Consider the following 27348-nt stretch of genomic DNA (forward strand, 5'->3'; position numbering starts at 1 on the left):
AACAAAGACAAGAAAATATGTGGTGACCACAATTTGCTCTAAAGAGCCGACTTGTTGACTATCCCTTCGGAAAAACAGCTGATTGTTGCGCACCATTTTCTCTCACTCACTCTCTCTCCCCTTCACGGAGAAACAGCTGATCAACGTAACAGAGCTGTGTAGCATTGTAATCAAATATATAAATGAAAATAGGTTGAGTATAACTAATATTTACATATAGGCCTATATACAGATCAGTCTCAGGTTGAAACTTGTAGTTCTGAAAGCTAAGTTGCGCAACTTAAGGTAATGTTTATGTATGTTTTAATGTATGCCTTAGTTTGAGGTTGTTCTGCTTTTATATAGGCCTTAGTGGTCCCCTAATACTGTATCTGAAGTCTCTTTTATATAGGCCTTAGTGGTCCCCTAATACTGTATCTGAAGTCTCTTTTATATAGACCGTAGTGGTCCCCTAATACTGTATCTGAAGTCTCTTTTATATAGACCTTAGTGGTCCCCTCATACTGTATCTGAAGTCTCTTTTATATAGACCTTATTGGTCCCCTCATACTGTATCTGAAGTCTCTTTTATATAGACCTTATTGATCCCCTAATACTGTATCTGAAGTCTCTTTTATATAGACCTTATTGGTCCCCTAATACTGTATCTGAAGTCTCTTTTATATAGACCTTAGTGGTCCCCTAATACTGTATCTGAAGTCTCTTTTATATAGACCTTAGTGGTCCCCTCATACTGTATCTGAAGTCTCTTTTATATAGACCTTATTGGTCCCCTCATACTGTATCTGAAGTCTCTTTTATATAGACCTTATTGGTCCCCTAATACTTTATCTGAAGTCTCTTTTTATATAGACCTTAGTGGTCCCCTAATACTGTATCTGAAGTCTCTTTCCTGAAATTCAGTCTTGGTGCAGAATTACAGCCACTAGAGCCAGTCCCACAATGAGCTTTCCTTAGGATGTGCCATTTCTGTGTCTGTAGCTTTAAATGCTATTGAGGAGGAGAGGGGTGGGGGTGTGGCCTTGACCAACTGCCACTTTGCTTGTTTTCAAGCCGTGATGTCTCTCTCTCTCTCATGGGCGGGCCAAATTCTCTGGGCGGGCAAAGCAGAGAAAGGGGAGGTAACCTTGCTCCTTATGACATCATAAGGAGCAAGATTCCAGATTGGCCCATCTGAGCTTTCATTTTCTCAAAGGCAGAGCAGGATACCCAGGGCTCGGTTTACACCTATCACCATTTCTAGCCACTGGGGGAACATAGGCAGGCTGGGGGAACTCACATTGATGTTAAAAAACCTCAAAGTGAAATTTTCATGCCATGGGACCTTTTAAAAACAATGTAATATGGCACTTAAATACACTTAATATGTTTAGTTTTTTGAGAGATGATATTGTAAGCAATGTAGGCAATACAAATGTTGCTTTTTCCAAAAATTAAACCAAACTACTGTATATTATTGCTCTTCAATAAAACTAAAGTATTTCTTATCCGATTAATCGATGGGATAATCGGTAGAATGCTCGATTACTAAAACAATCGATAGCTGCAGCCCTAATGGCCATCATGTGAAATTCACATCTTCTGCATACAATGGTGATTTAAAACGAGCAGGAACAAGATTCTCATCACTTTAGACCCGATGCAGTGTCATCCTTGCACAGCTAATGTGCTCTATTAAAGTAAAATAGCCGGTGTAATTGATGTGTTTCTCTCTTTCCACCTCTCCTATTTCCTTTCCTCCCACCCTGCTTTGGTTTCTTCTGTATTACCTTCCCTCCTCCCTGTCTCCAGGCCCAGGCTCGTTTTAATGAGTCCAGTCAAAAGCTCGACCTCCTGCGATATTCCTTGGAGCAACGCCTCAATGAGTTGCCTAAAAACCACCCTCGCAGCAGCAGCATCGTGGAAGAGCTTTCCCTACTGGCGTCACCGGTCCTCAGTCCCCGATCCAGCATCATCTCGGCGCAGAACCAGTACAGCACCGTGACTAAGCCCGCTGCACTCACAGGTAACTGGACAGAAGACACAATGAGGGTTATTGATAGCACGTTGATTATTTGAGATGATTTACACTCTGATTTCCCAGCATCATCCGATTCTTCTTCACCACCAAAGAATGAAAATTAAATAATTTGTGTGTGTATATGAACATTGGCATGTGTTCATTTAGGTAAGTATTCCTATTGGACGCTTGGTACACGAGTTACTTTTATAGGGTTCCTTCAGTCGCACAGAAACAATCAACTAACTTGACAAATCTGTTAAAGGGATAGTCTGGGTTTTTTGAAGTGGGGTTGTATGAGGTACTGATCCATAGTCAGTGTATTAGCTACAGTAAATGGCTCTTGGCCCATCCCCAGTTTGGAGAAAAAAGGCAGACCTAAACAAAAACAAAAAAACATCAGTTTAAGTTTACACTATATTTAGATTACTTTGACCGCTTTACCTTGCCGTCAGACAGCCCTGTTTAGGTTTACACAGAGGGAACTAAAGCCGTTCTGTGCTCGTGTCAAAGCCACCAGACTCAACTGACAAAATCTGTAATTGTATCTCGCATAACACGAGAGTTGCTGGTCTCCCACTGCCTCAATCGGTTAGTTAGTTTGTGTTATTGTGTGACTTACTTATCACTGTTTTTGTCAATTGAGTGTAGTGGTTTTGACGAGAGCATAGAACTGTGTAAACTTAAACAGGGGCAGGGCTGTCTGATGGCAAGGGGTGAAAATACTCTAAACACAGGGTACACTTAAACTGATATGTATTTTTTAGCTTCTGTGTCGGTACTCCTGCCTGCTTCTCCAAACTGGGGGCGTGCTGACTGCCATCTACTGTAGCTAATACACTGACTATGGAGAAGTACCTCATACCAAATACAGGAAGTTCTGGCAGGCTATTGTCATGTTAAAAGAGAAGCGTAGCTCCTTTACGGAATAGCTCAGTGCTTAGTGTGTACATTTATTTTATTTATTTATTTAGGATCCCCATTAGTTGTTTCCGAAATAGCAACTATTCTTGCGGGGGTCCACACAAAAGATAAAACAAATCCAGACAATCAACGTTACTTCCATATTATCAATACAATAAATACATATTATATCATTAATAATTATCAATAAAATATAGTTATCAATAAAATATATAGTTCTACTGATACATTCACATTTCCTTCTCAAGTTCGTACTTAGGCAAACAGAACATTAATCCACATTCACATCCCCACTATCATATGCAGTTTAAGATGATTTCTTTTTGACTAATTGCTAATTTTACTCCCTTTTTAAAACCAATCTCACTTGTAATACATGAGAGAGAGTAACGGTGGATGCACTCAGAGCAGACAGCTGTCGGCACTCAGAGCAGAGAATAAATTGGCAGTTTACGTGTGAAGTGGCTGTAAATTAGAGTTTAGATTCTCTGCCCAACCTGGCCCTTGATCAAGCATTTGTGTTTTTTTAATGATTACTTTATTAGCCTATTTGGGTGGGGAGAAAGCTATGCCATAATCATGCGCAGCGTCTCCTCCACTGTAGGGTATGGTAGGGTTGGGCTTGATTTTTTTGGGCCCGATCTAAGCTTTACTGTAAACGTACCGTCTAGGTTTCAGTTTGTCTTTTGAATAAATGCTGCAGCTCTTCAAAACCCCAAGTAAAGTTCCTGTGTGTTGCTTCTCAACAACGCAACAAAACAAAAAGAGCCGTGGCCGGGTTGCTCAGTGGGTAGAGCAGGCGCATATATATATATATATATATATATATATATATATATATATATATATATATATATCTATATATATATATATATATATATATATATATATATATATATATATATATATGAGAGGTTTATGCCTCGACGCAGAGGTCCAGATTTCGAATCCGACCTTTGACGATTTTCTGCATGTCTTCCCCCTCTCTCTCCCCTTCTCACCTAGCTGTCCTGTCCATTAAAGCCGGAAAAGCCCAAAAAAAAAAGCCGTGGTGTTTAGCAGTCGGTTGAAAAAACTCAGACACCAGAGAGAGGATACGAGAGGACGGGGAAGCCCGTCTACAAACCAATTAATTACTAGTATCGGGAGACGCAGCTCACTTGCGTGAAGACGACAACAGGACGTAGTTTTGTCATGAATAGATCTTTAGTACGCTTGCATAACTGCAGGGTGAAACCAAAACTAACCGGATCAAATATATACAATGTAACAAAAACATGTACTTTGGTTCTGACTTTCATGTGTGAAAAGGCCCTTACAGAGATCCAGGCCGCTTCTCATTTCTACCTCTTCTGTTGTTATCATTATTACCCAAAGTAATAACCTTCACCATATACATTTTGAAATCATTTTTTTAAATGCATAGACCAGCTACAATGTGCAAAATAGGATAACTGAACAACTTTCAACAAGACAAATGGTGTGAGCTAGTGATATATCTTCCCACCTCCCTTCCAGGCACGTTAGACGTCAGGCTCATGGGCTGTCAGGACCTTCTGGAGAATGTCCCAGGTCGTTCCAAAGCTGCATCTGTCCCGCTGCCCGGCTGGAGCCCCAGCGAGACGCGCTCATCCTTCATTAGCCGAGCAAATCGAAACCGCGGTGTGAGCTCCCGGAACCTGACAAAGAGCGAGGAGCTCTCCAGTGAGTAGATCTGACCTCGTATACAGTCTGGAAATAAGTCAATATTGGTGAAAAGATTGAAAAGAAGTTCTGCGATTACGTCGACCTTCATAAAAAAAGAAATCACAGCAGGACCGTAATAGACCTGTAAGACTGCCGAGAGAAAAGACCTTGTCTGTTCTACCAACTGAATTACGGTCACAGTCAGGGCATTGTTACTACATCAGTACTTAATAAATAACGTGTGTGTGTATGTTTCCTCAGATGAGATCAGTGCAGTGTTGAAGCTGGACAACACGGTAGTTGGCCAAACAAGCTGGAGGTCGGTCAGTAACCAGGCCTGGGACCAGAAGTTTACATTGGAGCTGGACCGGGTAACACACACACACACACACACACACACACACACACATACACACACACACGCACACACACACACTTCTGCCCTTGGCCTACATCTGTGCTGTTGACTCAGTGCTGAGTTTGACCGACTCGGTGTGTTTCACATTTATTTGCTGTGTGTGTGTGTGGCTCTGTCCTGTAGTCTCGTGAGCTGGAGATCTCGGTGTACTGGCGTGACTGGCGTTCGCTCTGCGCTGTCAAGTTCCTGCGACTGGAGGACTTCCTGGACAACCAGCGTCATGGGATGTGCCTGTACCTAGAGCCACAGGGGATGCTGTTTGCTGAGGTACACACAAACTACCATACACACACTGACTATTATTGACCCTCATTGGCGACAACTGACGTAGCACATTGGGCCTCGTGCAGCACCATTCTCTTAAATTTCTCTTATATTTTCTGTCAAACCATCCAAATCTGCTCTTCACTTGGCGTGCCGAATGATGAAGCCCACATGATCATAGTATTCAAACCTATGTCTGTTTTACAAAATCATCCATGGTCTGTCTTCTCCCCCACTCAGTCAGTTTGTAAACATCAGAAACACCACACTGAGAGTAACACGAGGGTCGGCCCGAGGAGACTGTGTTGTTCCGTTACGGAAAAGTGCTTTTAGTCAGAGTGCCTTTTCAGTCGTAGCAGCGCAGGAGTGGAACTCTGTCCCTCAGAACATCAGAGAACTCACCACATACACTCTGTTTAAAAAACATCTAAAAATCTGGCTCATATCACATCAAACATGTCAGCACTAATAAGAATATGTATCTTCACTCAACCCAACCTGTTACCACTTGTGTCTCTGTGGTGTTAATGTGTATAATTTTAATTTTTTTTAATTTTTTATTTATTAACATAATGTCTGTATGTTGGTAAACTTGTATTTATCAACATGATATGAGGAGATATATCTATTTTACTGCTTTTTATATTTGCATTGTTCACTGTAATCTTTTTATTGTGTTATTTTAGGTAGACAATTTTAAGATCTGTCCAGGGACAACGGATGAAAAATAGCCTTTTGGCTAATTCTGGTGCATTTGCAGAAATGCTAATTAATGTACACTGTCCCTGTCAAATAAATTAATAAATAAATAATTGTTTATAAGCTTGGTAACGCCCCCTAAACACTGTATAAGGCGTTGGTGTTGTGCTGTGTGGAAACACTCATGCCACCAACAGCTCGGTCCTTACCGCAGTGGCCCGGGTTCAATTCCGACCCGCGGCCCTTTGCTGCATGTCATCCCCCCTCTCATTCCCCCCTTTCCTGTCTACAATTGTCTGTAAAGGCAAAACGGGCAAAAAATAATCTTAAAAAAAGAAGCTAAAAATTAAATAACTTTAAACAAACTAAATATGAGTGTCAGTACTGGCATTAACAGGAAAATCTGAAACATATATCAATAAAACATACACGAAACCCTGTCACATGAGTATATATGAACTGTGTGAATGTGTGACCCTGTTATGAAAAACTAAATATTTAAAAAAGAAATGAATTAAAAAAAAACAAACATACACAAACACCATTATAAAACATTATAATCTAATGCGATTAATATATTCATAATATATAATTGTCTAAATTTGATCTCATGATATTAGTTTTTTTATGTTCTTCAAACTTAAAAATGTTTCCTTGTGTTGGACAAACAATTTGTGGAACAAACAAGATTTTTTCTTGTCTTGGTGAGTGCTCTCGGCCACCTCAACTAACTATGTTCTCTTTCCTAAGAGAAGAGCAAAAATAGGAAAACGTTGGGGAATCCTAGAAATCTCGAACAAAATAAAAATAAATCATGAATATGAACAAAAATAAGAGTATTTGTTCATATATCTCATCGTGTATGAGGCCCATTAAAACCGCTCCTGTTAACCATAATGGACAGAAAGCTTGAAGAGCAACAGGAATGTCTGTTGATATTTTTCCCCTTTTTGTTTGAGTACATCCTGTAATGTGTGAAAGCCTTTCCTTGGACCAGCTGTTTTCTCTGTGGTATAAATGTTGATGTCTCTTATTTCAGGTAACATTTTTCAATCCCGTCATTGAGAGACGACCAAAGCTGCAAAGACAAAAGAAGATTTTCTCAAAGCAGCAAGGTGAGTCAACATTCAACATTACCTCCCACTTCTTCAAGGTGTACGATTGTGATTCTCAGACAGGCATTATAGAGGCATACAGTACATATACTAAAACAGGCTTGGGTAGTGTTTCTAACTATGTTTAAGTGCTCATATTATGCTTTTTGGCTTCTTCCCTTTCCTTTTATTGTGTTAAATATCTTTTTGTGCACGTTATAGGTTTACAAAGTGAAAAAGCCCAAAGTCCACCCCAAAGGGACTTACCATCTCCAACAGAAAACACTGTTAATAAACAGCTCCAAACAGCTCTATTGTAGTCCAGCCTGTACTGCGGTGACAAACGCGCGTCACTTTGTAACACACGTTAATGCTTTATAATAGCTAATAATGCTCGCCTAGCTGCTAGCATGGCACGCCCTCATACTCTGCTTCTGACTGGCTAGTAGTCCTTACCTAGCTACTACTAGCTAATACAGTATTCATCAGTTGCTAGGTGGCTAAAGAAAAGGAGAGCAGCAAGAGACAAACTGCAGTCAATGCTTGGTGGCCTTAGCAGACAGTTTAAAACTGACATCACAAACTGTGATTTGGGAGTGATTTTTAGACTTTGATGTAAGTTTTAATTCTCATTTTAACAAGGTCATTAAAATATATTTTTTTCACCTCAGGAATATTGCCAAAGTCAGACTTTTTTAAATTTCTTTTTTTTTTTTTTACTCAGACAGATGTTGAAATACTCACTCGCGCTTTTATTACCAGTCGCTTCGACTATTGCAATTTCCTTTTTACTGGATCACCTAAAAGTCTATAAGAAAACTACAGCTAGTTCAGAATGCTGCGGCCAGAGTCTTAACTAAAACACGGACAATGGATCACATCACACCACTGCTTAAGACACTGCACTGGGGTCAGTGTAACGCTTATCAGTTCAATTTTCTAAGCACAAACGGACATTTGGAAAAACAGAAAGATGGGTTCCAATATCCAATTTTTCCCATCTTGACAAATTACAAAATTGGATCTTTAAACAGTTTTTCCAATTTTCTGTGTTTATTCAGCGGATCAGAAATTTAGAAAATTACAAAATTGCGTCTGGGCTCCAATTATTCAATACTGCAATGATATTCTCTCCCTCGTTCTGCCTAGCTACGCCCCGCCCCCCACTCGAAACCATCAGTTGCAAGCACCTCACCAAAGGCTATCAGTTTTGTTTTTTTTTGGTCCATATGCTGTTAATGACCTGCATATTCCACAAAGTAGAGGAAGAGAATATCATTGCAGTGTTGAATAATTGGTGCTCGGACGCAATTTTGTAATTTTCTCAATTTCTGATCCTCTGAATAAAAAATGGAAAACTGGATATTTGAACCCATTTTTCTGTTTTTCCAAATGTCTGTTTGTGCTTAGAAAATTGAACTGATAAGCGTTACACTGACCCACTGGCTACCTGTATCTTTTAGAATTGATTTTAAAGTTCTTTGACCTTATTATGAAGCTTTTAATGACCTTGCTCCTCAATACATCAGACATTTTCTTTTCTTTTAAATGTTCCTTATGTGTCCCATGACAGCACCGGTGAGAGTGAAAATAAAGACAAATATTTGAAATCTGGAGTAATGTTATAGCAGAAGTTTTTTAAATTTTTTTCATTGTTTTTTATTTTTTATTTTGTTTTAAACCCTGGTGTTTATTTTATTCTGTTGGATTTTATTTAATTTAAACATTTTATTGTCTTTTTTTATTATTCATCTTTTTGTTTTGTTTTCATTTGTGTTTTAATGTTGGAGCACTTTGGGCTGCGTGTTTGCATGAAAGGTGCTCTATAAATAAAGTTGAGTTGAGATTATTTTTAATGAATATATACTTGTTCCTTGTTTCTTGACTGTTGACTGTTTCTCACTGTCCTTTTTTACACACGTCATCACCTCTTTGCTCTTGGTCTGGTTTGTCTCTTGGATACCAGGTAAAACCTTCCTGCGAGCCCCTCAGATGAACATCAACATCGCCACCTGGGGCCGCCTGGTGAGAAGAGCCATACCTACCGTCAGCACCAACTCCTTCAGCCCGCAGGCGGCCGAGATCGGGCACAGCAGCCTGCCTGGCTCACCCACACCCAGCAGGTACTCACACATACAGTACATGGACTAGAGCCCGACCGATTTATCAGCAGGCCGATATTATCAGCCGATATTTTTCAAATTTGCATTTTCGCCAATAAATGAATATTTAAAAAATAAAATAAAAATGTTATGAGTGTTGGCGTTACATAGTTTATTTGTTATTTTTGTTATTGTGTTTTTGTTCGAAGGACTTTTAAGTTTCATATCTTAATTTTGTATTTTTATACATTTTATTCATCAGAACTTTAATATATTTTGATGTTCCTCTGTTCTGTTGTGACAATAAAACAAAAGTTTATTTTTAAACTGCATTATCATATTATTTTAGTGAGGACTCGTAAATAACTACAAATAACTAATGTTAGGGAAATCTGTTTGTTTTGTTATGCGTTTCTGGATTATTTCTTTTTAAATATATATTGGCCGATATATCGGCATATCGGATTTTTAAATCGCCAAATATTTGTATCGATATCGGCCTTAAAAATCCTTTATCGGTCGGGCTCTAACATGGACCCAGGATATTCCAAAGCAATCAACAATTCATACTCGTGTTCCTCTGCCCATACACAGTGACCCGCTGGTGACCAAGCTGGACTTTGACAAAGAGCCCACCCCAGGACCCAAACATTACCCAGCAGCCGATGACATCCGAGAACCACTGGTGCAGGACAAGATTCCTGACAAGGAGGAAGTACAGGTACAGGGATCTGGGAATTACTGGCACTGATGACTGACGTGAGAGTCATTCTTAAAATCAGTTCGTATGACCCCTATTTCCCACCATGTGTGTCTGCGCCACGTTCTGGAGGCACCGCGAGCAATCACAACATTCAACGCAATGCTAGAAATCCACCACCTGCTCACGGCGTGTGTCCAGAAGCGTGCGTAAAGCGGCTCTCCGCTCCGCTAAAGATACGCGGCAGGTCTATTTTCACGCGAGTGAAACAGCCGGCAAGCAGGACAGACGCGCCTGGTGGAAAACCCGGTTTAGAGCAAGCTAAACCAAACCATAAACATTTTTTGACATTCTGTTAGCCACATGGCTATAATAAAAACAAAAACTTAAAATAAGATCTTTCCCATGTATAGACTTATGTTCACCTCACTATGTTTGTAACCTGTGATCATCAGTCAGGCTATCCATAGTCTATATTCTCGACGTTCCACATCCGGGATTGCTCCGTTGCCGACGGAAATTCTGCCGGATTTCACTCATTTAGGCCGGATATCAGTTGCCTTGGGCTTCCTTTGTGTTGGCGTTCTAAACTCCGGTGGATTTCTGAGGACTATGGTTAACTGCTCCTCAGATCTCTGCAGGGTAAATCCAGACAGCTAGCTAGACTATCTGTCCAATCTGAGTTTTTTTTTGTTGCACGACTAAAACAACTTTTGAACGTACACACGTTCCACCAAAACAAGTTCCTTCCCGAGGCTATTTTGCAGAGGCACCGTGACTATGTCCGGCGCTTAGCACCGCCCAAGACAATTGTGATTGGTTTAAAGAAATGCCAATAAACCAGAGCACGTTTTTCTCCCATCCCGGGATACTGAGTGGACTAGCCATACCCTCCTCCTCAGCGCTGTGGAGGAAGGTCTGGCAATGTGAGACTAGCCTATCCATAACCAAAGAAGCGCTTAGTCGAGTCATAGTCACAGGATTTGTTTGACTAAACTATATAGTTAATATATTTGATTTGATTGGTTCTCCATTATGATTGTGTCCCTGCAAATGGATAGTCATGTAGATCTTATTATGTAGTGATTATCAAAGTGTATTTGTGCATATAATATTATTATTATTAAGACACAACAGATGTAACTATCATTTTCCAGTACAAAATAATGCCTAAAAGCTCATCCCTATATCATTTCTAGCTGACCAAAACCCCATTTTGCCTATTTTTATTCACTTTCCACTGCTTTGCATTGGCTCTCTGCAGGACGCACTCGCCTCGTTTGATTTCTTGAACAAGAGGAACAGCATGGCGCTGAAGCCAGACCTGGACCGAGCGTTGGAGCAGGAGATGCAGCATCCAGACCTGGAGCTCATTACCATCCAGAAAGACACCGAGATAAGGTAGGAGAGCCATGGGCTTGTCTTATTTGTGTTCTGTTTAAACCCACATTTCTTGATATTTAATTTGAGAAAGGGGGACTGGAAGACTAATGTGATTTGGGGTCACATTTTGCTGACAACCTGCCACCTTTTATTGCTTCCATTGTTCAAGTTCTTGACATCTCCTATCCAGTTTAAAATGCTCTGACATGCAAGTATTCAGTGGAGCTGAAATAAAGTAACTGGGTGTGAACACTGCCCCCTGGCTTTGAATCTTTTGTGTTGCAAAAATGAACACATTGCCTGCTGCAGGCTGGTTCTGTATTCACACCCACTAGCTTCATGCAGCTGTCTCTACATTTAATTCATAATAGATACTAATGTAAACACTGATCTTTTTTCCAGGGAAGAAGAGCAGTTCCACTTCAGTCTCCAAGACTTCAAATGTGTAGCAGTCCTTGGACGGGGTCACTTTGGAAAGGTACGTTTCATTAGATCATCCAACATAGGGCTGCAACTCATGTTCATCATCAGTTAGTCTGGCTCTTGTTTTCCTTGCTTAATTGTTTTGTCTAAAAACTGCCAGAAAGTAGTAAAAAAAAAAATGCTCGTTATAATTTTCCAATGCTGATGGTGACATCTTTTAAATTGCTTTGTCTTAAGGTGGTGACACACCAAAAAGACGGCCGACCGTCGGCAGAAAAGCCAGTCGGACTGATCAGTCTGGTCCCCGAGGTCCAAAAAGTGCCTCAGAACACCGAAGAGATGCAGACTTGAGCGTACGCTCTGCGCGTGTGCGAAACGTAATACGTCTCCATAGCAGCAGGCGCCGCTGCTCCGTATTGTTTCCATTAATAGTCCGATTGTTTCCCAGAAAATGAAAACCGGCAGCTGATTGGACGAACGCATCACGTGGTTCTTTTTTCTCCGGAAATTCACGGAAATATTCAGAATACGATCTCATATTGTACTAAAATAGTTCACCAAAACATGTTTCTGAAAACATTTTAAGCGAGAAATAGGCCGTGCAGCTTCTGAATCTGTCTTCATTTCAGATCGACAAAGGTCAGTTTAAAAGATTTTCGTCCGATTTTGAGCAGCTCAGCCGCTCCCCATTTCCGGGCGAGTCCGGACTGCCCTGTCTTCGACTGAACATGTCGACCCAAATGAAGGCCGACAGCTCCTCCGACGGACGACGGCACGGGACACACCGAACAGACTCGAGTCACCGACATCGCCAGACGGCCAGACGGCCGATTATTGGCTTGGTGTGTCTCCTCTCTTATCGAAACAGTCCAAAACCCAAATATATTAAGTTTACTATCAAATATGACAACGAAAAGCATCAAATCCTCAGGTTTGAGAAGCTGCAATTGGGAAATATTTGGCATTTTGCTTGAATTATCACTTCAACGATTTGTAAATTCCAAAAAAATAAGCCCCTTTTGACACACGCACTGCAAAGCTGAAATTGTCTAGACTGACTTTACCCTGTCAGCTCCCTAGTTCAAAGTCCGTGTAATGTCAGATTGAGCGATGGGATTTGTGAATAGTCTGGAGAATTCGCAGCAAGCGAGTGTGACGTTTCTATCTCGCGTGAAACCGGAAGAAAACGATCATCCGAGGGTGACGAAGAAGAAGGGTGATTTACACAAAGACGCCAACGGAAATGTCTAAGGGCCGTCGCTAAAATCGTCAGACAAATAAAGGAACGGCAAGAGATTCGGGTTGTTTGAGACCTAATTATGAACACAGACAATCTCCTGTTGTGTGCTACATGTGTGAAAAGGGAAAATGACCTCGCCTGATTTGGTCAGATATTGTCCGGAGTTGATATGAGAAATCGGCTCCAGCTGCTGATCCATTTTCTGTCGGTTGACTAATTGAATAATGAAAGAATTGGCTAATTGTTTCAGCTCTAGTCCGACAGAACAAAGCAGGCAGAAAGCTGAAATTCGGTTTCTTTAAAGTGTGTCTCTCTCTCCTCTGCTTCCCATCCTCAGGTGTTGTTGGCAGAATATAAAAGCACAGGAGAGATGTTTGCTATCAAAGCGCTGAAGAAAGGAGACATTGTGGCTCGCGATGAGGTGGACAGGTACACATTGAATTCTTCTGCTCAGACTAGTCACTCTGCCGAAAAAACACTGCAAGGCTGCAATTGGAAATGGAAAGAAAATGGAAATAATCATTTAGTTTCTTTAGAGGAGTAGTCGGGTGTTGATGTGGCCGAGTAGAAATATCAGTCCCCCAGTAGTAGTGTCAGTATCTGTCCCCCGTGCTGCTGTAACTCACCCAGTCTCCCCCTCTCTCTACCAGTCTGATGTGTGAGAAGAGGATTTTCGAAGCGGTCAACAGCGTCCGCCACCCGTTCCTGGTCAACCTGTTTGCGTGTTTCCAGACGCAGGAGCACGTTTGTTTTGTCATGGAGTACGCAGCGGGAGGCGACCTGATGATGCACATCCACGCTGATGTTTTCTCCGAGCCCAGGGCCATGTGAGTGATACTCACTGTCAGTCAATTGTTTATGAAGGCCATTTAGATTTCATGCTTCTCTCAGCTGATCAGACTTGTTGGTGGGGTGTCATGTGTCTTGTTTCTGATTGGCTAATGGGTGCCTTCATCATTTGCGGGCTGTGGCATTATTTCCATTTTGTAAACTGATTTAAAGTTCTATTTTGTGGGGCGCCTGGGTAGCACAACCTGGTTGAGCGTGCGGCCCCTCGTACAAAGGGTTGGTCCTTGCCGCAGCGGCTGCGGGTTTGAGTCTGACCTGCGGCCCTTTGCTGCGTGTCATTCCCATTATTTGCCTTCTAATGTACTGGGTGTTTTTGCTCCCTTGCAGATTTTATGCCGCCTGCGTCGTATTGGGATTGCAGTTCTTACATGACCATAAGATTGTGTACAGGTAAGCAGTTTGAGTAATGTTAAGTCCTTCAGTTGAGTCCCGCATCTGTCAGGAGGAGCAGGAAGTCTTCAAACATCTTTTTTTTTTTTTTTTTTTTTAGAGATTTGAAGCTGGATAACCTGCTGCTGGATACAGAGGGCTATGTTAAGATCGCTGACTTTGGGCTTTGCAAAGAAGGTAAAATGAAAAACCACATTATACTTTAAAGGAACACGCCGATTTATTGGGACTTTAGCTTATTCACCGTATCCCCCAGAGTTAGATCCATAAGTCCATACATACCCTTCTCATCTCCGTGCGTGTCGTAACTCTGTCTGATACACCCACCGCTAGCCTAGCTTAGTCCAAATCCTGCTACTTCTGCTACTTGGGCGGAGTGATTTGCTCGCAGCACCTGAGAAGTAGCAGTGCTTCGCCTTCTGAGAATATAGTTCCCAGTATGTATACGGTTAGAAGATGGCTGTCTCATGTGACCTTGTTATTTGTACACGCTGTGACTATACAAATCACAACATGTAAATGTTATAATAAATATATAAATGTTGGCGTTATTTTGTCACTTATTGGGAGCAGTAGGCTAGATGGAGCCGGTTACCTCCAGGATCTGTGCTAAGCTAGGCTAGCATTGGGTGCGTCAGACAGAGTTACGACACGCACGGAGATGAGAAGGGTATGTATGGACTTATCTAACCCTGGGGGATACGGTGAATAAGCTAAAGTCCCAATAAGTCGCCGTGTTCGCTAGCTTTAGGAGGATTGGTCTTTTTGTTGAACGGTCTCTGTGGTGCTTTCAGGAATGGGTTTCAGGGACCGCACCAGTACGTTCTGTGGCACGCCAGAGTTTCTAGCTCCCGAGGTGCTGACTGAAACGTCGTACACTCGAGCTGTGGACTGGTGGGGGCTGGGCGTCCTCATCTTTGAGATGCTGGTTGGGGAGGTGAGTGCTTGTTTTCCTCGCAGTGTTCAGTACGATTAATAGTTTTACGAAACCTCCCCAAACATTGGTGCTTGTACATCTCTGCGTATTGTCATGCTAAATGTCAGTGGCTCGTATTCAGCAGCAGCTGTCAACGTCTCCTTCTCTTCCATCTTGGCACGTCTCTTTTCAGTCGCCCTTCCCCGGTGACGATGAGGAGGAGGTGTTTGACAGCATCGTCAACGACGAAGTGCGCTATCCACGGTTCCTCTCCACCGAGGCCATCTCCATCATGAGGAGGGTGTGTAAAGATAGACTGTATTCAGAGTAATCATCCAGTAAATGACTAGTGTTTGTCCCCTGCTGGTGTACTAACAATAATATCTACTGCATGTTATGCTTCTCCTTACACTCAGCTTTTGAGAAGGAGTCCAGAACGACGACTGGGAGCAGGAGAAAGGGACGCAGAGGAAGTGAAGAAGCATCTGTTCTTCAGGGTAAGGAACGACAACAATTTGCGCAATCATTTTTTGAAATAAAGAATCCCCTTCCCCCGCCCCGCTAATGTGACCCTCTCGGTTTCTTTGGCAGAGCATGGATTGGAACGGACTGTTGGCTAAGAAGGTGAAGCCGCCATTCGTGCCGACTATTCAGGGCGCCAATGACGTGAGCAATTTCGACGATGAATTTACCTCAGAGGCTCCGATCTTAACCCCGCCCCGGGAACCCCGAGCGCTGAACTCCGACGAGCAGAACATGTTCTCTGACTTTGATTACATCGCCGACTGGTGTTAGCTTAGTCTGGCATCATGTCTACACACAAACACACACACACACACACACACACACTGTGAACCAACCAACACAGCGTTGACTGTAGCTCACATCAATTTTTAAAACTTTCCTCTTCCTCGCCCAAAATGTTGAGGAGGAGCAACGAGCGCGGCTCCCTGAGCCTTCGGGCAAAACTCTGTGCCATTGAGAAGAAAGTCCAGAAGCCTCCTGTGGACCCCCCCACTTATTTTTTTTTTTTAATCCACATGAAGAACTTTTTTTTTTTTTTTTTTAAGAAAAAGAAAACAAAGAAACTCTGTTGTTGGAGAGTGAAGGAGGGGTGCTCTGTCCTCCGTGTCCATTGTCTGACCACTGAGAATGTTTTTCATATGAACTCTTGAGAAGACGGCAACATCACAATCATGTTATTCAGCGTCACTGTCTTCAGTTTATTTCATCTGTACAGATTATATTCAGTCGTATATTTTTATTGTTTTTTTTGTTTTTTTTTTTCCTTTTATTGGCAAAGCCCTCGCCATAGCTTAAGGACATTTTTATCTCACTGTAAAGTTTGACATTTCTGCCAGGTGTTCAGTGAATTTTGAAGTGCTCAAAGCATTATTGCTGAGCGGTCTACTCCAACAAACATCCTGACTACTACTGCTGCTGCTTCTTCTTGACTTGAACTCAAAGTCAGAGTCTTCACACTACATTTAGTTTAGTTCAGGGGCCCAGTCTTTGTCCACAATCTTTTCTCACTTTGATTCCATGTCTACATTCAACAACACTCATAATAATAATAATAATAATAATAATAATATTACTCCAGTCCATCCAGTGTTAAATGCTACTTAAGATGTTAAATTAACTACCTACACTTAATTTGGAAATCAATATTGTAAATGAGTTGATAATTAAAAAATGCCTTCTGGCCCCAAAGAATTTATGCAAAATATGAAATATTCTTTTGTCTGGTGCCCTCTAGTGGCTTTGTAGATATTCAGCTGAACTCACTTCTAAAGATCAAAGTGCTGCTTGGTATTGCGGTATCTTTTGGAGCAGTAAGATCAAACATTAAATTATTTTTTTCAGAGCCGAGTTCAGTTGGATTTCAATTTTTTTTTTTTTAAGTTTCTTGTTTTTCCTTGCTCAACGAACAGCTGTTTGTGGTGAACCTGACAGCATTTTTCTCGTTACCTCAGTCAAAGTGAAAACACTAACATGAGTCGCACAGTTAAAAGCTACAGAAACCAAATTCATCCTGTCCCCCTTGAAGCAGCAGACAAACAACTCCTCATGGTTAAAAAATAAATAAATAAATTATAACCTGATTGATGGACTGACCGTGAACCCAGTGACTGATAAAACAAAGATGTGTTGTGCAGAAATCCATAAGACACGTGCTGATCTGGTTTGATTTGGGAACACATGAAAATCCCATTATTCTAGGTGTTTGTCAAAATGCCCTTTAAATGCTTCCCACACTGTTCTGTGATCAGTTACATTTTTCAGTCTGGCACAGTGGAACCAGCTGACAACTGTCAATTTGCATGTTATATATATATAAACTGACTCAAATGTTGGAGACCTGTTGATATGAAATCACTACAGGGGAGGGCAGGGTATATTATATATACATACTGTATGTACACAATTAAGCTGAAAGCACTAATTTTATCAATAGTTTTTAATTATCTCCATTTCTTAATGATGAAAATAGATTGTACAAAGTTGTTTTTTTATTCTTTGCCTGTGCATGTTGTTGCCAGAACAGAAAAACTTTATGGATGGTACACCAGCACTCAAGTCCCAACTGTTGCAGATCACCCAAATAGACATTTCTGCAGTTGTTGCCCATCATGAATGCACAAATTAAACATTTGTAATAGTGGCTTTGTTATTATTTGCATCCCTGACATTGAATACATCGACCCTAATGGTTTACTCTGGGTTTTTAATTTTACCTGCCGTCACCCTGGAAACTAATTTGAAGTGCTCACAAAGAGGCTGTGGAGTTTTCTTTTAAAGACATTCAATCTATATATGACCGGAGTAGAAAAATAGGTTTTATGAAAACAGATGTTTAATGTTATTCAAACCATGAACTGATTACCATTTTTTTAATTACCATTTTTTAAATTACTTCTTACAATTCAAACTAACAAAATAGAACCAGGTCATTTTACTACAAAAACAAGGTTTATGTATACAGTATGAAACCAGCCTAAAATTGCAAGCATCAATTACATTTTCCCACTTGGACATACATACATGATACAGTATACACACTCAAATAAAATACTGTAAGTACAGTCTGCAAGCAGTTTGTTTGAGCACTGGAATGTGTCCGTTTTATTCCTGTGAGGGCGCCTTGACAAAAGGCTACAAGTCTGAGGCGGGACAAGAGAAATCTTCCAAATCCAACACAAATATGATTTTAAAGAAAGTATACAATCCTGTAAGTACAGCAGAAAAATATCGTCACTGTTTAGGGAGCGTCGTCTTCACAGTTGGGGCAGCTTGTCGACGGGTGTGTCAAATTTGAAGTCTGGAGGGAAGAGTTCTGCAGCGCGCGGGTAGATGAGTCGGTATGACTGTCTAATCGTGACATCTGCAACGCCGGCAATATCCCCGATTTCTGTGGGAGCAGCAGAGACCACCTTTTAGTATCTGAAACCTGCTGCATTTTTCTCTAGCTCTAAAAAAATGCAAACCAAGTGCACATAAAATGACGTAATTCTGCTTTTTTTGGAAAACTTAAAAACGCATCACATCCGGAGCTAGAGGGACGCCACTGTTCTGCTAAAGGACTTCAACAGGGCGAATGACTGACGAGAGACATCTTTATCAGACCATTAAGACGTGATGCAGACTCTCAGCTTTACCCATTTCCCTTTTATTAGGCTGGTGTAGAAGAACAACTTTAACTTGAGTGAAGTACACTTCTACTTTTCACTCATTTTCAGTGGCCAACTGTAAGTACCATGTACTTAACTATGTACCCCACTACATTCATCTAATGGGTTTAATATTACAAAATATAATGTGTTGTTGTTACACGAGCAGTGGTTTATGGGTATTCAAGCCAACAATAAAACTGACACATTAAAGCTTGGATTATTTGACAGGGATGTTACTGTCTGTATACATGCGCGGTTGTTGGTTCAGTTAAGTTTGAATGTTCACGGACCGCTTTCGAGGCTGGGTCTGGCCACGTTCATACCGCAAGTCTTAATGCTTAATTTGGATTTTTTGCTCAGATCAAATTTTTTTTGTTTCTCTGTTCACATTACCTTTTAAAATGTGGCCCATATCAGATTCCAGTGTGAACTGTTTGCAGTTTCGAAATGACCCGCATGCGCAAAAGAACAATAACAATGACATCAGATGCAGCACGCTGTTGCACTAAAGTTAGGGAGGTTATGGAGGAAGTAAACATTTTCACTTTCATTTCAAAATGTTTGTGTAATGGCAGCCTTTGACACTGCAGCCACGTTCTCCTGTGTCCCCGTTCTTCCATTTCGTTTGCTATTTTTTTCAAAAACGGAGCGGTTACGGTATGATCCTTCTAGTTTTGATTGAATTGAAGTATCAATCAATCAATCAATCAATCAATCAATCAAACTTTATTTATATAGCACTTTACAGCAACCAGCAGGTATCCAAAGTGCTTAACATCGAAACCAAGAATAAGAATATGAGTATCTCCCCATACGCTAATTAGGTCTAACACCTCCCTCTCCCTCCATTGACTTGCTCCATCACTGTTCTCCATTTTGTAGGCCTAGTCACGTTTTGAAATTTTACCATCTGTGTCTAGGGCTAACTCCCGCCGGCACATAATTGTGACAAATGTCGATGTAGATTGACGCAAAAGTCGCATCAAATCCACCTTGGTTGTTCATACTGCGGCCGCAAAAAATAAATAAAAAAATAAATCACACCTGGGTCTGATTTAGAACCACATATGGAAGTGGTCTAAATCTGATTTGAAAAAATCTGATCTGGGCTAGATTTGAGTGTTCACACTACTTCTGAAGAAGTCTGACCTGGTCACTTGACCCCTCCCCCCCCCAAAAAAAATAAAAAATAAAAAATAAAATAAAATCAGATTTGGGTGACCTTTGCCTGCAGTCTGAACGTAGCCTATTCACGCCAGGTTTAGGTAGGTTTTTTGCAGGTCAGAAATCTTGGCCAATGAGGACCTCTACTACCAGTATATGTAAATATAACGGTCATTTATATGGCCAAAAAAGACAGTATCACCACTCACCCTTCTGCGTCTTCTTCTCTGCAGAGGCCTGGGAGGCCATGTAGATGGCTGCTGCAGCCACTGAGATGGGGCTCCTGCCGGGCACCAGGTCCAGCTCCACAGCCTTCCGAGCGATGAAGGTGGCCGCCATCTGCACCTGTTTGGGCAGGCCCAAGTTGGAGCAGAAGCGAGACATAAAGTCTCCGGTGGTGATGAGGTCCACGCTGGTCTCCAGCGCCTTCAGGATCAGCTTGAAGCACCGGCCGATTTCCTTCTTGGAGATCCGGGAGACGGCGCAGATCTCTGTGGAGGTATAGATGCAGTGACGTCAAAGAAATGTCGGTGACCCTTTACTTGAAGGTATCTTACGTAAGAGTGACAGGACACTGTCATGAACACATGACACTGTCATGTGTTCATGACAGTGTCATGTCACTCTTATGTAGATGCCTTCAAGTAAAGTGTTACCAAAAGGTCTCTCTTTTCAGCTAGCTTTTGTTTCTCTGTTGAATCTCTACGGTGACCTTCACAGTAAATTAGAGAACAGAAAGTTCACAACTTGTGCAATCTTTCACGTCTATAAATAGGCTGTTTCCTTCTATGAGATCATAGTAACCAGAGTCAAATGGCCTTTAGTTATTGGCAGATTAAATCCCATTGAGAAACACTGTGGTGTGCGTTTCACTTTTTCCGGAAAAGGTGAGAGCAAATTTCAAAGAACATGTGTTAATATATTTATTAGTACAACCATCATACATCCATTCTGTACTAGTAAATGTTTTTATCAGGGTTTTTTTTTAACCATAATTCAGCAAACAATAATTTCTTATCCTATGTAACATGAGAAATAAAAAACAATCAAGATGGTGTGTATGTTTCAGCCACCGTATATCGATTTAAAGAGAGACAATTCTGAAATTTAGGAGCGGCTATCGAAAAGAGATGTTTGTCTCTTTTTGTCAGCAAAGGACTTGTTAGCATTTATTAAAAAGTAACAGGTTGTTTTGATTTGGGGCCATTAATCATTCCTCAAGTTAAATAATATAGGGCAGACAGCTCAAAATCTTCAATCAAGAGAATAAAAGGGTTGGGACCTTTAAATGTTCTTGGTACCCCTTCTTGTCTGCAGGCGATGTAGAGACAGGCCGAAGCAATGGCATCATTGGCTCGCCCCTTCAGGCTCTTCTGTTCATAAACCTGCTTGAATAAGTTGTTTGTTCTGTCCTGCAGAGCAAAAACACCATTCACTGAAAGCTCATTATTTGCATCCTCTTCCCAAATTCAATCAATCAATGTAAAATAGTTCTGTACGGAGCCCCCCTGGTCCCACTTTGTCAAAAAAATTAATTATAACTATCTCGTGGCCACGAGATATTAACTCGTGGCCACGAGATAGTATCTTGAGGCCTCAAGATAGTAAAGTGTCTGACACATGGACCCTTTGTTATTAAACTGGACCCTGTAGTGTAGTGCAATACTTCACATTCTGTGCAATATTCTCTGTTTTAATATTCAGTGTGCAACATAGTTTGCTGCAGTTCTGCTTCTATTTATTTACTAGTACTGTTCATCACAATTCTGTTAATACAGTAATGTAAATCTTGTAGGCTGCATATCCATAGTCCTTTATAATTCTTCTTCATATTTTATAGCCTATATTCATACTTTTTACATGTATATACTTGTTTATTTACCAACTTCTATTATTATTTACATTCCTTTAAATGTCTTGATGTGCACATCAACTGTGACACAAGAATTGTCCCCCGGGTTATCAATAGCATCAATAAAGATCAATAAAGTATTTCTGATTTGAAGTTAGCCTATAGTGGAGTGTGCAGACTGGTTCATTAATTATTGAAGTGTTTCACATTTTGGTAGTTTTGAATGTAAGAAAAGCATGTGTCCGTGTAGCCTACGAAAAAACGTCAGCAGAGGGCGTGGCCTCAAGATACACGAGACAGTTATAATTAATTTTTTTGACAAAGTGGGACCAGGGGGGCTCCGTAGTGCTGGACTTTTTATAACGATTTTTTTTTCTCCTTCAGTTAAACAACCAATGTTGTCTGTCTGTCTGTCTGTAGTGTGCGTGTGTGTCTGTATATGTGTAGTGTGATGTGACAGTGGTACAGCTTTTTTACCTCTTTGTATTTGACTGCTTAGCTACACCTAGTTTGGGATAATCTTTCCAAAAGCACATTACAGAATCAGATTTTTTTTTACTTACTATGATGTTCCTTGGCAGGTTGATGCGATCTGCCATGGTGCTGATTTCTTTAAAGGCGTTGAGCATGGCCCGGTCAGAGCTGCTCATGGTCCGCCGGTTCTGGTACTTTGAGTTACCGAATTCGTCAAAGCTAGCGGCGCCAGTTCCCTGAGGAGGAAACGGTGGCTGTTTATCAGGAAAACTCAACTGAAGTCGTATTTCAAGATACATTCGAGGATGTGGTTTCCTGTGGCTGCAAGGTGTTCCGGGGGCGGCAGACGGTGACGCGGATGTTTCTGGATCATCGTTTGACCCAAACTCACCTTGCTGATCATGGTGGTTAGGTCGCCCCCATTGAGCAGCGGGTTCTGGGCGTCTCCCACTCGGGATGGATCTTTGAGGGCTTTCTCATTGGAGAACGTCCTCCACTCTGAGCCTACGTCGATTACACGGTCACCTGAGGACAGTTTCAAATTAAATGTATATATATTTATTAAAAAAAAATGGTACAACAACAACTTGTTCCTAGACGTTCATTGTTACGAGCTTAAATTGGTGCATTTGCATCACGACTAACATTTCAGCTTGTTTCAATGTAGAGTTAATAGAATGTAATAGTGTTTTTCCCATTTTTTTGGATGTCAGCTTTTCAGTCTTGTGCATTGATGGCTACACCTGTTGCTCTAAAACAGATTTCCTTTTCTTTCTTCGTTGAAAGAAACACGGGATATGACATGTTACAACAAACACAGAAGAGTCAATTTTAGAAATGGGACATGGCAGTTTAACGTGACAGGTTTTTGGTAAACGTTCTGGGAATCACCTGCACATACAAACAGCGAGTGAACACAAATCAAACACACTGACTGTGTTCTTCTGTCTGGCTGTATAACATCCCTCTGGAATAGTTCATTCGAAGATGGTGCCACATTCAGAACGATTCCCTCATGCAAACGTGTCTTCCGAGACTCAGATACTGTGAATAATGTCTTAAATGCTTCTGTACTGTCCATCTCGTCAACAGCCCTTTTGAAGTTCTACTGCTATACTGTATTCTGAATCTAGTTCAAACTGTTTACACATAATCCCTTCCGTCTCTGTACTCGTTTTCTTATCACTGTATGTTGGGAGGCAGAAATGCATAACAAATTATGATCTAAACAAATGTTCAGTCATTCAATTTGCATCAAATTGGAGATGTACAAAAGGATAAAAGGTGTGAGGAAGGCACGGCATGTTGCTTATTATCATGGCTGTCTAGTAGGGTCGAGGATGCGCTTTCTGATATTTTAATCCTATTACGTTTACCATACATAAGTCTTTCTAACATCTCGAGGTAAATTGACATTCATCTTCTTAAACAGCCAACGCTAAGGGAGCAGGCACACAGGGGCACTTTGGCTTGCATCAGAGAGCAGCTGGCGTCTCTCGTCTCCCACCTGACCTTCTCGTTGCTCAGGGGGCTCGTTAGAGGAGAGCCGTGTGTTCCCTACAGCTTTGTCTTACCGTCTCCACGCTTTGGAAACTGTGTCCTTGTGTAGCCGGTCAACTCAGCCGATGTTCACATGCAGAATTATTTTAAATACGGTGCCCTAAAAACCAAACAAGCAGGTTCAGGAAGACATGTGCTGAGAAACCTTTGTGTGTGTGTGCTGACGACTTTGATTATTGGACCACGGTAGAGTTCAACTGAGTCAAGAATAAAAAGAAACAAATAGGGGCGCCCTGGTAGCTCCCCTGGTAGAGCGGACCAAGGCTCAGTCTAAGTCAATTTTAAGTAAATCTTAAATCTCAGACTATACTGACATTGCACTATTCCTTCCCTCTCTTCAATTGTTATTGTATATTTTTTGTAAATTTCTAGATTCTATTGTATTGTTATACTGCATACTTAACAGTATTTTTTTATATTTTTTACTGTCCTTTCTGTTTTTATTCTTATGTTAAGTGAGTGTTGTACTTTGAGAGCAAAGATTAACCGGAGTCAAATTCCTTGTTTGTTTGTGCAAACCTGGCCAATAAAGCTGATTCTGAACTGTCCTATCAATTAAAAAAGGCCAAAATGCTCCAAAAATAATCTCTAAAAAAAAATGAAACCAAATGGAAAGGAAGCATGTGTTCTAACACGGAAATCCCTATGATTCAAAAGCAAAAGTGCACATGTTCTGCGTGTATATACTGACCTACTACAAGGCCGCATTCAGGGCAAATCATGTCCCCTGCTCTGTAGTCCTCCACCAGTATGGCCTCAGGGTGGTTGGGACACTGAACTCTAGGAAGGGCCAGGGCATCTCCGCTACAAAAGCACAACAACAGTTAAGTGATGAAACAGCTCAAAAGGCAAGAAAGAGATGGGAAAGGGAGAAAAATGAAGACTGATAAACATGGGGTGGGGTAGAGAGGTCAGACACAAAACACAATTCACAGCTACAAAGACTCATCTACAAGAGCTGCATTCAAACTGCTAGCAGAGTGGGACTTGTAAAAGATCCCTCATAAGAGGAAATGTCAAATGAATACAAAATGAAAATAAAAGCTTAGCTAATTTCCACTTCTGAACTTGCCGAGAAGAAATACCCAAGCCGAGCAGGCTGAAGCCCAAAACGGACTGAAGCAGGCTCATGAATCCAGAGCAAAACATTATCAAAGATAAAAAAGGTCATAGTAGTATTTATCCATGATAAACTGTGTCAACAGCAGGTGAACATCAAACAACCTGAAGGCAACGTGTAACAGCAGCAGGTAGTTAAGAAACATCAGGACCGCAACTAACAAATTATTCTCATTATTAAGCTGTAAATTATTTTCTCAATTATTTGTTAAGTGCATGAAAAGTCAAAAAATAGTGAAAGAAATGCTTATCACAGTTTCTCAGAGCGTAAAGTGACGCCTTCAAAAAGCCCAAAATATTAAATCTACAGTTATTTAGACCAAAATCCTCACATTTATGAGGCTGGATTAAGAGAACATTTGGGATTTTTACGTAAAAGTAACTAAAGTTATCAAAATAGTTGATGACTAATGATCTGTCAATAGGCTAATTGATTAATGGACTAAATAGTTCAGGTATAATCTTGATATAATAAAACATATGCATTGACTCCTGGAGCGCGGTTAACTCAGGTGTCATTCCCAGTTCCAACCTCCGAGGAACAACCAAGGAAAATAAAATAGACAGAAGGATCACACATCATCAGATGGTCTCTATTGGTGCCACTTGGACTTTGGAGCCAGTTCTATGGGGCGGGCATGGCAAGTCCCACTATAACCCATCATATCTAGGCCCGTAACAATTATTACATAATTGTCAATTTGTTTCCATAACAGCGGTGTCTTTGCAATTAATTGATAACATTAGTGAAGGTCTTAAGGCGTACGACTGCCGGTAATCGTCGATTTTGTTTAGATATGCCAAATTGTAATTATATAAGTGATTATTGGTCGGACTATATTTTTATTATTTTTATTGTTAGTTGTTGGCACTTGACCCTAGACACGTTCATAGCAACAAAAATGACAAGGTAGACAGTAAGAAAGTAGTATTATGATGATAATAATAATAATAATAATAAAGAGGCGTGGTTTACTTCATAGGCTGTGTACATGTGTTATTACATTATTTGGGTCACATAACAGTGATATATAACCAAAAGATGTATCCTGGAATTCATTTAAAACTTGAATTTGTTTAAAAAAAGTAATAAATAAATAAATATTTTGAAATTTGAATGAAAGACAATTCTATTGTTAATCGCAAATTATTTCTGAGAAAATGAATTGTAACATTTGGAATTGTTACTGCTCTAATCATATCTGTGTTGTTTCACCTTTGAGTGAAAAATGCTTCCACAAAATGAAAGGTAAACCTATTACGTGATGTTGACGGATGGTGCACGTTGTTTTTTTTTCTTGTTATTGGTCTCCGAACAGATCGTGATAATATAATGATAATACCTTTAAGTAATTATGATACAACTTTTTTTAAACAATTACTTAATATCTTAAAATAATGAGAAACGTGCTGAAAGTAATGAGATAGTATCTCAAAATGTCATTGTTTTGAAATACTAAGTCATTATTTTAAGATACTAACTCATGTGATATACTACTAACTCATTATGTGGAGATACTAACTAATTATTTTTAAAAGTTTCCAATTATTTTGAGATACAAAATAGGACTTACAGGATCTTTTTTTTTAAATCACATTGGCGGAAATAGGCTTCCATACATAAAGGCTAAATGTACACAAGCTGCACAAAAAACATATGCATGCGTCTACAAATGACTAATAGACTTCTGATGTCCATGAGACTGCAAGTAAAATTGTTAGCATAAGTTTCAGCTTCAAACTACACTAACGTTAACGTTAGCTGTATCTGTTGTTAACCGCAAAGCATTTCACGTTAACGTTAAGTGGCGGAAAGTCTACAAGACTAGCTACGATGCGAAGTAACGTTAACGTGACAATCAACTGAAGCTATTGAGTGCCAGCACAACTGTAAGAGAATGTAAAGGCGACACAAATAACAGTGACTTCTGGTACCATCTAACGTCAAACAGCTAACGTTAGCTAGCTAGCTAAGTAGTCGTTAGCACAATACATCGTAACGTTACACCTAACGTTAACTGTACGGATAAGGACGTACTATTTTTGGTCTAGCACTAGCGTCACTCGTCATGTCAACTCTATAACTTTAACGAGATTACATTTTGAGAGCCACACATTAAGAAGGAAGAGAGGTTATATTTGGTTAAAGTTGCTACGCACCGGCTTGTCGACGCCATATCATTCCTTTGCTCCGCCCGTTAAAGAAACAATTGAATGTACCACCTCTATTTATAACTTTTTCCGATCACGTGTCCGTTGGAGTATGGGGAGCCATGAGGCTCAAACTAGTCGAAGTAGACTCCCGTTTGTATAACAGTGTTTAGTTGATAAGCAGGGTGTCAAATCAATTCTAACACAATTCTGATGTTGGGTATAACATGTAGTAATGTTCAAATGTGTTTGTATGGATTGATGTAT

The 27348-nt window shown here is 40.5% G+C and overlaps 2 protein-coding genes across 3 annotated transcripts in view; one reads left to right on the forward strand and one right to left on the reverse strand.

The window, feature by feature from the left end:
- pkn2 (protein kinase N2) overlaps positions 1-17765 on the forward strand; it is a 35421-nt gene extending 17656 nt beyond the window's left edge. For both annotated transcript variants that reach the window (XM_031298029.2, XM_031298028.2), the window contains exons 7-23: positions 1792-2005; positions 4442-4627; positions 4871-4980; positions 5151-5294; positions 7030-7105; positions 9051-9207; positions 9781-9907; positions 11151-11287; positions 11672-11747; positions 13270-13361; positions 13583-13759; positions 14109-14171; positions 14272-14348; positions 14966-15108; positions 15281-15388; positions 15504-15584; positions 15679-17765. In XM_031298029.2, the coding sequence (XP_031153889.1) occupies positions 1792-2005; positions 4442-4627; positions 4871-4980; positions 5151-5294; positions 7030-7105; positions 9051-9207; positions 9781-9907; positions 11151-11287; positions 11672-11747; positions 13270-13361; positions 13583-13759; positions 14109-14171; positions 14272-14348; positions 14966-15108; positions 15281-15388; positions 15504-15584; positions 15679-15882 (2172 nt within the window). In that variant the 3' untranslated portion in view covers positions 15883-17765. The remainder of the gene's footprint in view (positions 1-1791; positions 2006-4441; positions 4628-4870; positions 4981-5150; positions 5295-7029; positions 7106-9050; positions 9208-9780; positions 9908-11150; positions 11288-11671; positions 11748-13269; positions 13362-13582; positions 13760-14108; positions 14172-14271; positions 14349-14965; positions 15109-15280; positions 15389-15503; positions 15585-15678) is intronic.
- A 226-nt stretch (positions 17766-17991) lies between these two features.
- Positions 17992-27213, reverse strand: gtf2b (general transcription factor IIB). Its single transcript, XM_031298049.2, has 7 exons — positions 27091-27213; positions 24503-24615; positions 22643-22776; positions 22341-22487; positions 21208-21337; positions 20135-20416; positions 17992-18499 (listed from the first exon to the last, which is right to left on the reverse strand). Exons 1-7 carry the CDS (start codon positions 27105-27107, stop codon positions 18366-18368), a joined length of 957 nt encoding a protein of 318 aa, XP_031153909.1. The 5' UTR covers positions 27108-27213; the 3' UTR covers positions 17992-18365.
- Positions 27214-27348: the final 135 nt, after the last annotated feature.

The sequence above is a fragment of the Sander lucioperca genome, chromosome 9, assembly GCF_008315115.2.
Source record: "Sander lucioperca isolate FBNREF2018 chromosome 9, SLUC_FBN_1.2, whole genome shotgun sequence".
Lineage (NCBI taxonomy): Eukaryota > Metazoa > Chordata > Actinopteri > Perciformes > Percidae > Sander > Sander lucioperca.